Source organism: Pan paniscus, chromosome 1 (assembly GCF_029289425.2).
Source record: "Pan paniscus chromosome 1, NHGRI_mPanPan1-v2.0_pri, whole genome shotgun sequence".
Taxonomy (NCBI): domain Eukaryota; kingdom Metazoa; phylum Chordata; class Mammalia; order Primates; family Hominidae; genus Pan; species Pan paniscus.
Window position 1 is genome coordinate 97140095 of NC_073249.2, and position 11210 is coordinate 97151304.

Consider the following 11210-nt stretch of genomic DNA (forward strand, 5'->3'; position numbering starts at 1 on the left):
TCACCAGACACTGGATCTGCTATCACTTTGATTATGAACTTCCTAGCCTCCAGCACTGTAAGAAATAAATGTTTGTTGTTTAAGCCGCCCAGTCTATGATCCGTTGCTATTGTAACCAAAACTAAGACAGAGAAACAGCCAAAGCAGTGTTAAGAGGGAAATTTTTAGCCCTAAGTGTTCACTAGAAACAAATACATTCCACAAAACAATAATCTAAGTCTCTGGCTCAAGATACAGGAAGAAGAGCAAAATACACCTGAAACAGGTAGAAGAAAAAGTAAAGATGAAACAAAAATCAGCCTCATTTTAAACTAGAAAATAAAAAAAGAAAGAAATTAATGCAATAAGGCTCATTAACCAAAAATAAAATTTATGAAACAGGAAGGTTCATAAAAATAAAAAGAGAGAAGACAAAAATCACCAATACCAGGAATATAAAGTTCAGTATCACTACAGATCCTGCAGTCATTAAAAAGTTAAGAGAATGCTACAAACACTTCTCTGCTCATAAATGAGACAGCTTAGAAAAAATGAGCCAATTTCTCTAAAACCACAAACTACCAAAACTTAGCTAAGATGAAATAAGTCATCTAGATAGTCCCACAGCCATTCAAGAAATTGAATTTATTACTTAAAAGCTCTTGAAAAAATGTGTAAGCCCAGATGGATTCACTGGGGAATTCTACCGAACATTTTTAAAAATTAACATTTCTTTTCCACACTTTCTTTCAGAAATGTCCACAATTTCTTTCAGAAAATAGAAGTAGGCAGAACATTCTCAACTCATATAATGAGGCCCATGATTTCTCTGATATTATAATCAGATAAATACAGTCCAAAACTAAAGAAAACTACAGTATGCCTTATAAACTTAGACACTAAAATCTTCAACAAAATACCAGCAAATCTAGTCCAACAATATGTAAAAATAATTATACATAATGATCAACTGGGATTTATTTCAGGTATGCAAAACAGGATCAATGTTTGAAAATTTATGAAATCCATTATATCAACAAGCTAAAACAGAAAAATCATGCAATCATATTAATTGGTGCAGTTAAACACTTGATAAAATTCATTACTCATTCATAATACAATCTCTTAGCAAGTTAAAAATAGAGGGGAATTAGCTCCAATCAATAAAGACTATCTACAAAAATTCTACAGCTAACATCATACTTAAATGTGAAAAACAATGCTTTCTCTCAAGATTGAAAACAAGGCAAAAATGTCAGGTGTTCACTATCTCCATTTGCTGATGGCATATCTCAAGAAGTCTAAGAAAAACCAAAAACTCTAGAACTAATAAATGAGTTTAAAAATGTTGCAAAGTACAAGATCAACAAAAGTAAACAAAGCACATTTCTACAGGTTAACAGTGAACATGCCAAAAGTCTAATACCATTTATAATCCTTCCAAAAATTTTAAATGCTTTGGTATATACTGAACAAAACATGGACAGAATTGGTATACTGAAAATCAGAAAACAATGATGAAAGAAATCAGAGAAGATCTAAATAAATGGAAAGATACACAGTGTTCAAGGATTGGAAGACAGCAATAAAGATGTCAGTTTTCATCAAATTGAGCTAAAGGTTTAATACAATTCCCAACAAAATCTCAGCAAAGTTTTTTTTTTCAAATTAAACTTGTTTAAAAATTTATATTAAAAGGCATAGGCCCTAAAGTAGATCAAATGGCCTTGCTAAATAAGAATAATTCTACCCAATATTAGGTCTACAGTAACCAAGATAGTATGGTACTGGTGTAGGAACAGACATAGAGATCAATGGAATGGAATAGAGAACTCATGAATAGACCTACACAAATATGTTCAATTCATCTTTGACAAAAGTGCAAAAGAAATTAAATGGAAGAATATCTTTTTCAACAAATGGTGTTGGAGCAATTGGACATCAACAGGTAAAAAGAAATTTTGAGCTAAACCCTACACTTTCTACAAATGAACTCAAGTGGAAATGTAATGGCATTAAATAACTAAAGTAATCACTGAGTGGCAAAAGATATTTGCATTACACATAACAAATAAAATCTGGTACCCAAAATACAGAAATAAAATGCCTACCCATCCTTACAAAATAGAAACACATAATAGAAATGTGAGCAAAGGGCTTGAAAATAAATCTAACAAAAGGGGAGGTTCAAATGGCCAATGAAAGGTGCTCAACTTCACAAATAATTTAGAAAATGCAAATTAAAAAGATAATAATAGATACTGACACTCACCCAATTAGCAAAATTAAAATGGTGTGCCAGTACCACTAATGGTGAGGATGCAGAGCAATAGAAATTATCATACAGTACTGGTCAGGATAAATATTAATGCAGTCCCTCTGGAAAACATTTTGTTGCCATCCAGATAGTTGAAAATATGTCTACCCAGTAATCGTACTTCTGGGGAAAAATAAAAACCTCCCAGATATGTCCCAGAAGACATATATAAGAATTTTCATAACAGAATTAGAATTATTCATCAAAAACTAGACACAAACTAAATCATCATCATCAGTAGAATAGACAAATATGTTTTGGTATAATTGTAAAATGTAATATACTATTCAATAATGAAAATGAATAAAGTACAGATCAACATACAGTAGGGTTTACCTTCTCAACTGGACATTGAACAAAGAGAAAAAAATTATATAAAAATGTGACTCCTTGTTTATAAAGCTTAAAAACTCAACTGAGAAGCATACATCGATGGTAAAATTACAATGAAAATTAAAAATCGTGACATGCTTACCTTTGGTGGGGCTGGAGAAGCGTCTTGTGATTGGGCGACATGGGGCACCTCTGGAGTTCTAGCAGTCTTCTCTTTCTTATCCTCACTGTGGTTGGTATTATTTGTGTTTCTTTTTAAAGTACATAAATATATTTTATTTTTCTTTTGTATATAGGTTATATCTCATAATAAAAATGAATATACTAACAAATTAGGAAGTAAAACAGCAAGCAAATAAAACCTTAGCAGAAAGTCTTGAAGAGTATGTGTATAGTTTAAGAACATGAAAAAAACTCTTAACCGAGAAGTCTAAAACTTTCAAGATAAAAGAAAATTTAAAATGTCTTATAGCAAACAATGTTACTATAAGCCAATATGGCTCATTAAAATATAAGGAGGAAGGGGAGAAGTATGCTGGCTAATTTTATGGAGACTTGACTGGGCTATAAGGTGCCCAGACATTTGGTCAAACATTACTCAGGCTGTTTCTGTGAGGATGTTTTTGGATGAAATTAACATTTGAATTTGTAGACCGATTAAAGTAGATTACTCTTCCCTATGTGAGTGGGCTTCATCCAATCAATTGATGACCAGAATAGAACAATAGGGCTGAGTAAGAGGAAATTTCTTCTGCCTGACGGCTTTGTGCTGGGATATCGATCTTCTCATGTGCTCAGACTGCAATTTCCACCATCAGCTCTCCTGGTTCCCAGGCCTTCAGACTCAGACGAGAACTATCAGCTCTTCTAGGTTTCCAGTTTTCCAACTACAGATCTCGAGATTTCTCAGCCTTCATAATCATAAATCCATTTCCAATTTCTTATCATAAATTTGTATCTCTATCTATAGGTATATCTACCTGTAATTGTATCTCTACCTATATCTATACCTTACCTTACTCTTGGTAAGAGTGGAGTGTGAGAAAGAGGTATGCTGGAAGCAGTCTCTAGAGGGGCAATCCTGAAAGAGCAGCCTCACAGTAGGGCTCCTCAATGGGACTGCCTGTGTGCACTTGGAGACTGTGAGATGTGGACCCTCTCAGCCCAGGAAGGGACCTAAAGGGACTGACAGCCCCAGGGCTGAGCACTGCTGGCCATGTGCTGCTTGCTCAGTTTAACTCACCATGCTGAATGTAACTTATTTTCATTTTCTCTTCATGCCATGATGACAAAGCTAGATATCGGTTTCTGTCGAGACCGATATCTCCTATTGGTTCTGTTTCTTTGGAGAACCCTGGCTAATGCAGAGGGAAAATACTTAAGATAGACCAGAAAAAAAAACAACAACAAGGAGTATACTGAAAAATAAGGCAGAGTATATGAATATGTAGTTCGCAGAAAAACAAAAAAGAAAAAGTGTGGGCAATACATATATGAACATAGACTCAGAATTAGTACTATGAGAATTTCAAATTAAACTAACAATGACATATAATTACCTATAGGAGTTGCAATAATTACAAAAAGGAGCAAAGAAAGAAGCCTCAAGCATGATAGGGAGGGACTAGAGTGGAAGAACACAGGTGGAGATGTTAATTGGTACCCATCCGTGTCATGCAGAAGAAGGGACAGGATGCTTTATTAGCCCATTTTCAGCAGGGCCTTGCTCTAAACTGAGCCCATCATCTCACCACAAGCACCTCACAGTCTGCTGATAGACTGCTATTTTTAATTCACCTAGTGGTGCCCTCACTCTTCTTCACACTTCCTCCACAAGGCACAGAGCCCCAGTCATCCAGACGAGCTGCTTCTCTGTCCTAAAATTCTTTTAATATGAGTGCTGAGCTGAGGAGACCCGAACCTAAGGAGGGCTAGACCCAGGCTGGGCTACATGCAGCTTATTTTACAGCTACATAAGAGTGTTTTTTCTTTTTTTGTTTATTTTGGTTTATGTTTTGTTTCATATATATTGTTTGAGAGTGGTATTTCTCATAATTCTCCTTCACACCCTCCAGGCCTGATCCTTTGCAGTGAGGCAGGCGTAGCAATAAAAGTGGGACATGGCCCGGACCCCCGTTCCATACTCTGCCTCACTTAGCCATGGATTGAGTCACAGGAACTGAGCAGGCCCATACTGAGTTGTTCCTTCAGCCTTACACTGCTTAAATATTTATTTAACACTTGTTTCATGGAGAGGCTGGAACATGAAAGAAAGCAAGAACTGGACAGACTCTTCCTCCCTGGAGAGAAGTTAAGTGGCAATGAGTTGTCATTTAAACTTGCCCCTAAGGGTTCTGATTCTCATACCAAGCATTTTAAATCAGATGAAAAGAATTCTGTTAAATATACCTTTTTGCTTGGAGTACCAAAGATTTTTCTAGCTTTGTCATCATGGCATGAAGAGAAAATGAAAATAAGTTACATTCAGCATGGTGAGTTAAACTGAGCAAGCAGCACATGGCCAGTGGTGCTCAGCCCTGGGGCTGTCAGTCCCTTCAGGTCCCTGCCTGGGCTGAGAGGGTCCACATCTCACAGTCTCCAAGTGCACACAGGCAGTCCCATTGAGAAGCCCTACTGTGAGGCTGCTCTTTCAGGATTGCCCCTCTGGAGACTGCTTCCAGCATACCTCTTTCTCACACTCCACTGTTACCAAAGCATCCTTAAAAGTGTACAGCTGGGGCACTGGACTTTAAGGGATTTGAAAAGAATAGAAGAATTGACAATGGCCAGGGTACTTCATGAAGAGGCAAAAGAGCTTTATTGTTGTATGAGGTAAAGTGGGAAGGTAAGATCAGGATCCAGGATGGGCTCTTGGGCCATGACAACAGACAAAACACCTCACAAGGTGTGTCAGCCCAAGGAAAGGAGAAAAAGGGGCAGGAGAAGCATCACTCTGGGACAGGTCCTGGTTGCAAGTTTCTCCATAAGGGTTGCTCTGTGATGTTCGAGGTCTGGTCAGCAGCAGCCCCCAGAGCTGTGGCAGCAGCCAGAGCCCCCAGAAGGTTCACACTCACAACAATCGGGGCTCTGGTGCCGGTGCCGGTGGAAGAGACGGGGCCTGTGGTGGCTCAGGCAGCAGCCGCCACCCCCAGAGCTGCAGCAGCCCCCAGAGCTGGAGCCGCAGCAGCCCCCAGAGCTGGGACCACAGCAGGAAGAGACTGGAGGTGGGCATGGGGCTGGGCACTGAGGTCGGCACTTTGGAGGACACTTGGGTGGGCATTTTGGGGGGCACTTGGGAGGGGGCTGGCACTGCTGCTGGTTTTGCTGGCAGGACATCTCAGTGCGACTTTTTCAACCTGAAATTTGAAATAGTCAAACCCTTTAGCTGTGAAAAACCAAGGATGGCAATTTTATCTCTTCTAAAACTAAATCATATGGTGATGGTGAATAATATTCAGTGTGTGTATATATATACACATACACACATATATATCAACAAGTGAAAGAAAACAAATCCTGCTGAATGAAAATATATACTTGAAAATCAGATATAATAAGAAGCTTCTTATTCTTTTAGAAGATAGGCAGTATCTTCTAATCTTCATGAGCTTGAATAAAGTATTCATACCCAACAAAGTATCCATTTTTGAAATATAAGAATAAGCCCTTGATGGAACTGTCAGATACACATTTCTCACAGCCCAAGGCAAGATTTCCAGAAACTCAAGTCAGACTGTATCTCTTTTCTGCATATAATAGCACAGAATCAAAGAAATAACTCTCTGAAGCCTCCCTTAATCTTCCCATTCCCCTGTGCCCTCTGGCTCCCAGGTTGCCACTCACCCTGGTCACACACAGGAGCACAGACACGTCCTGGGAAAGTCAGAGCAGATGAGGTGCTGGAGCTGAATATGTCTTTTATAGGCTCAGGCTTGGCTCTGGGAAGAGCAGGAGGTGGCTCTTGCACAACCAGGCACGTGCTGGGTCATTCCTCACATTCCCCTGCCTCCTTGTCCCTACAATCCAAGGAAGCACTGGGAGCTCCCAAGACCTCCCTCTGGGAAGGGGGTCTAAAGGAGCTTTAACCAGTCACAGCCTCCCCCAGACTGGTCCCCGTGGAGCTGCCAGGGGATTCTTAAGGAGCTTGTGCCTGGACAAAGGCTCAAAGAATGACTTCTGAGAACACCAGAGATCCTTGCCATAGCTTCCCTGTGGAAGTATTCTATTCCAGCTTCTTCCCATCGCCAAGTATAGTTTTCCAAGCCCTGCTTCCACAGCTAGGCAGGTTTCTTTGTGGCATTGAGTCAAAGACCATTTCCTTCCTAGGATACACTCCTCCCCTTCTGCTCAGCCCTCATTCCTGACCCCATGTCGCTGTGTGGCCCGCAGAACCCTGCTAAGAGGATTAATAAGTGAATCAAGATGGTTTCCTCAGATTTGGTGGTGATGATCATTGTGACTAAACTTCTTCACTTAGAAATTAAAATGTCTACTGTGTAACAAGGCAGTTTTTAAAATAAGGCAATAGTTTTTTGAATTGGAATCAGAAGAGCTCTGTGTTTATGAGCCCAGTGACCTCAAAGACTATATATAGACAATCTAAATCCTCAACTGTAAAACAGGCCTATTAGCACCTTCCTCTCTGAATTGTTGGTTCCATCAAGTGAGGCTTTTGCACATGATAAGGCACAAGGAAGACACTTAAACAATGTCATTTTTTAAAAGAACGAGGGCAGTGTGTGAGACAGAAAAATGGACAATATTCAGTCCCTGTCTTTGAAAATTTTATTTAAAAATATAGGTAGGCTAGCGAAGGCTTTCTTAGGAATGTACAGTGTACATTCAGGATTTTGAGAAGTCTAATTATTTCTTGTCAAGAAGGTGATGGGAATCAAATGATTTATTTAATCTTGTTAGTGAATGACAGGAGAGTAAGGAATCTGATACAATTTTGGATTAGATACATTCATCCATTAATCAATTTATTTCATCCATCCATCCATCCAACATTTACTGAAAACCTACTGTATGGCATAAGTTAGAATACAGATTTTGAAAAAGATAGTCCCTTCTTTCATATACCCTTGGTCTAGAAGGTAGGAGTATATGGTCTTTACATTTCTGTCATACTAAGAGATGCCCCATCTCCAATAGTTTTATTTTCTAGTCTTAGATGTAGTTCCCTACCCTTGAGGGTGTTCAGGTGAAGAGTGAAAAATGTTGATATCCAAACATAGCAGTTAATCAAAAAGATACTGTTTTGTCAGCTCCTAGGTATTCAGTGATCTTCTATCCAAACAATTCTAGGAATTCACAATTCAGTGGATATTCTGAAGACCTCTGTGAAATTTATGTGCATACCAAATGAGTCTATTTTCCAATGAGATTGTTGGGACACTGGATCACCTGATAATGCCTGAGGGAATGTCATGCTAGGTTCCTCATTCTCCTTGACAAAGATGATAGTAACCATGAAGGAAGAGAATGGGATGGGCTGTGCCTTTATGAATGTGCGTGTATGTGTGTGTCGGCAGCATGGGCATGAAGGTGTGCTTGCAAGGCCAGGGACAAGCACAGCAGTGTGGCCAAGTGTTGGAGAGAAGACTCCAAAGCTGATATGTGCCTCGTTCACAGGAAGCCAGTCTCAGCAGACAAAATGTCCTTCCACATTTTTTATGATAAAATATGGTCAGTCACTGTTAGAGATCAGGCTCACAGCCTTTGACACCAGTAAGAATTCTAGATAATCTTGGCTCTATGTCCACAGATATTAAGTCACCAGAACATGAGCTCAGAATCAGGTCTTACCCATTGTTTCTTTTCCTGGGGAGTCTAGCAGTTGACCATAGACTATTGATTAGATGGATGAATGAATAAATTAAATGTTATTAGAAGAATTACCTGGGAGTTATTTAAAATACTTCCCTTAAGCCACCTCCGCTTTGCCTAGAAAGTCACTGACCTACAGTTTGATTCTGCCAAATGTCTTCTAAGAGGCAAATATTTTTGCTGTGACCTCAAACTAACTCTATCACAAAACCTCCTGATCTCCAAAACATGCTCTCTCTTTGTGGTATTTCCTCTCTTATTCACCAGGCATGGGACCTTACCAATGTCACTCATCCCTCTCCTTCAGCTTCTGCAAGCAGTAGGTTGATTATTTTATAGTTTCTTGTTGTAAAATGCATCTCTTAGCTCATTTCAACCTCTCCTTCCCTCTGAAAACAGATAACCCCAGTCCTAAGCCACCAGCTCATAGAGCAGACCTGGAGGTGAGGTGAGAACCAAGTTTCGTAACAAGAGTTGACTCCATAGTGACCTGGGTCCCTGAAACTATTGCCCAGTGGCTAGATTCCTGCTGAAGCCATTTATAACTTTTGAGCAGAAGAAACTGGTGGGGTATCCTGGAATCTCCCATGATTTTCCAAAGAGATAAAAGAGGAGAAAAGAATATCAAGAATATCTAGGCATGCACATTTAATGTGTAAGAATCACACCTGCTCCTCCCAGAGCCAGAATAAACCCTACAGCCTGCTCCAGGACCCTCTATATGAGGCATCCTTGGCCCTGGTCCTGGTCCCTCATCTGTTTTTACTTCTCAGGTACCTGTCCTCTTCTTGGTCTATCATTATTGTGAGTTTATCCAGAGAAGCCAAGGAAGGGGCCCTAATCAAGAGTGGGGCAGACAAATAGAGAGCCCCTTTGGGAAAATGGATCTTCAGAAAGGAGAGAAGGACATGGGGGGAGAGAAGGGCACGAGGAATAGAGGGTTATTTGTGCAGTGTGGGAACTAGCCCAGAAACATTAGTATGTCAGACAAGAAAATTAGGGAATATCTGCTTTAAGTCTAGCTTGTTGAGAAGAACTTACTATAAGCTGTGTGAATTTCACACAGTGAGTAGTGCAGGCCTTCCCAGTTTAACTCCAGAGAACTGCTTGAGATCACAGACTCTGTAACTAAATCACCTATATTTGGATTCTGAGAATCAGGTACTTGCTGTAGAACCTTAAAAATGTTCCCAGAATCATCTGTGACTCTGTTTTCTCATCTATGAAGTGTGTAAAATAACTGTAATTACCTAATAGCAATATTGTATAAATTAAAGAGTGCATATCTTATAACAAGTAAAAAAGTTCAGAATTACATACTTCTACGATTACTGTACATAGTTCTGAATTAGGTGTGAAGATGGAGCAATCCAACCAGGATGGTGGTTGACTAGGACTGAAATCTCACCTAGCAAGGCCAAAGATCAACCATGAAATAGGAACATGGGGAATATCTTTCTGAATATTAATGGTTTTGTCAGTTATTTACAAGCAGAGGGAGAATTGTTTAGAAATAGAAAAGCATCCTTATTCTAGGTTTACACATGTGTTCTGCTGAATTCACTTTCAGCTGAACTCACGTTGAGATATCCTGCCAACTGAGCCAGCAACAGTAAGAGTTCCTCCCAGGAGCCAGCCAATAAGCTCATCCCTCGGTCTCCTGAGTTCTTTTTAGCAGTGGGGGTAGTGTTGGTCCTGCTCTGGGAGCAGCTGCTTCTGAAGTTAGCACAGGTAAAACACAGTCAGCTGACCTTGGCTTCAGAGCTGCTGCAGCAGCAGTGACAGAATCTGGGGAGTCAGTGAGAGAGCAGCGTCGCAGCTCTCGGGCACTGCTGTGGATCTCAGAGGGTCTGAGCTGAGATAACCACACACACAAGAATCCATCCTGGCCCCAAACTCCTTTTCTATTCTCCCCTCTTCCTGGGCTGACCCTCTGGGGATAAAAGAGGGTGACCAGGTAGAATTTTCACTCGATGTGGAGGTAAATGTGCTCTCTGGGGATTCTTGCCCAGGTGAAAATCCATCGACCTTTTCCTTTTCACAATGTGTTCTGGTTACTGTTGACTCTCCTCACTTGGGTCATATTTCCAATAACCCAACACAGAGTTAATCATCTGCCATTTTCCCCTCTAGATATCTTTGAAAGAGATGAAGCCATAACACGAAATTAGTTTTCTGCTTGTACACTTCTTCTCAGAGCCTCACCCTCTTCCTGCCCTTGAGAGATGATCCAGACCCCTGGTCCTTGGCCCACCTCTGGGTGATGGGTGGATTAGAGGTGGGGAGACAGGCAGAAGTAACCTGGAGCCTCCCCTAGGCATCCATAAGCCAGGTCTTGTGCCTGTCTCCAGGGAGCTCCCCACAGCACTCTAGACCTCAACTGCAAATGGTGAATTCCCCTGCCTAATCAACCTTCCACGCAGGCTTGCCTCAGCACATACAGCAGAGCCCATGGAGGTGGAACTGTGGGTGGGACGTTCCTCAATGTGTTAAGAGGTAAGTGAAGTGCACCCAAAGAGTCTGTGTCACTATTTCCAGAAACCCAGCAATCCAGTTGGCTTTTCTCAGCATGTCAAACTATGTCAAGAACTACTTGATTGGGTGTGTGCCCAATATACATGCCCCCTTCATTCTTAACTTACATCTTCAAATTCTGCCCAGAACCAAACCAGGTCTAGATATTAAAATTTACACTTCTTCATCCTCCTTGTACATACAAGCAGCCAGTGAGATTTAGGAATCGTTGGGGCTT

At 40.4% G+C, this 11210-nt stretch overlaps 1 protein-coding gene across 1 annotated transcript; it reads right to left on the minus strand.

Moving 5' to 3' along the window:
• Positions 1 to 5424: 5424 nt before the first annotated feature.
• LOC130541086 (late cornified envelope protein 2A) lies at positions 5425 to 6522 on the minus strand. The gene is made up of 2 exons (XM_057300903.1): positions 6473 to 6522; positions 5425 to 5985 (listed from the first exon to the last, which is right to left on the minus strand). The coding sequence occupies exon 2, from the start codon at positions 5963 to 5965 to the stop codon at positions 5645 to 5647; it is 321 nt and encodes a 106-aa protein (XP_057156886.1). The 5' UTR covers positions 5966 to 5985; positions 6473 to 6522; the 3' UTR covers positions 5425 to 5644.
• Positions 6523 to 11210: the final 4688 nt, after the last annotated feature.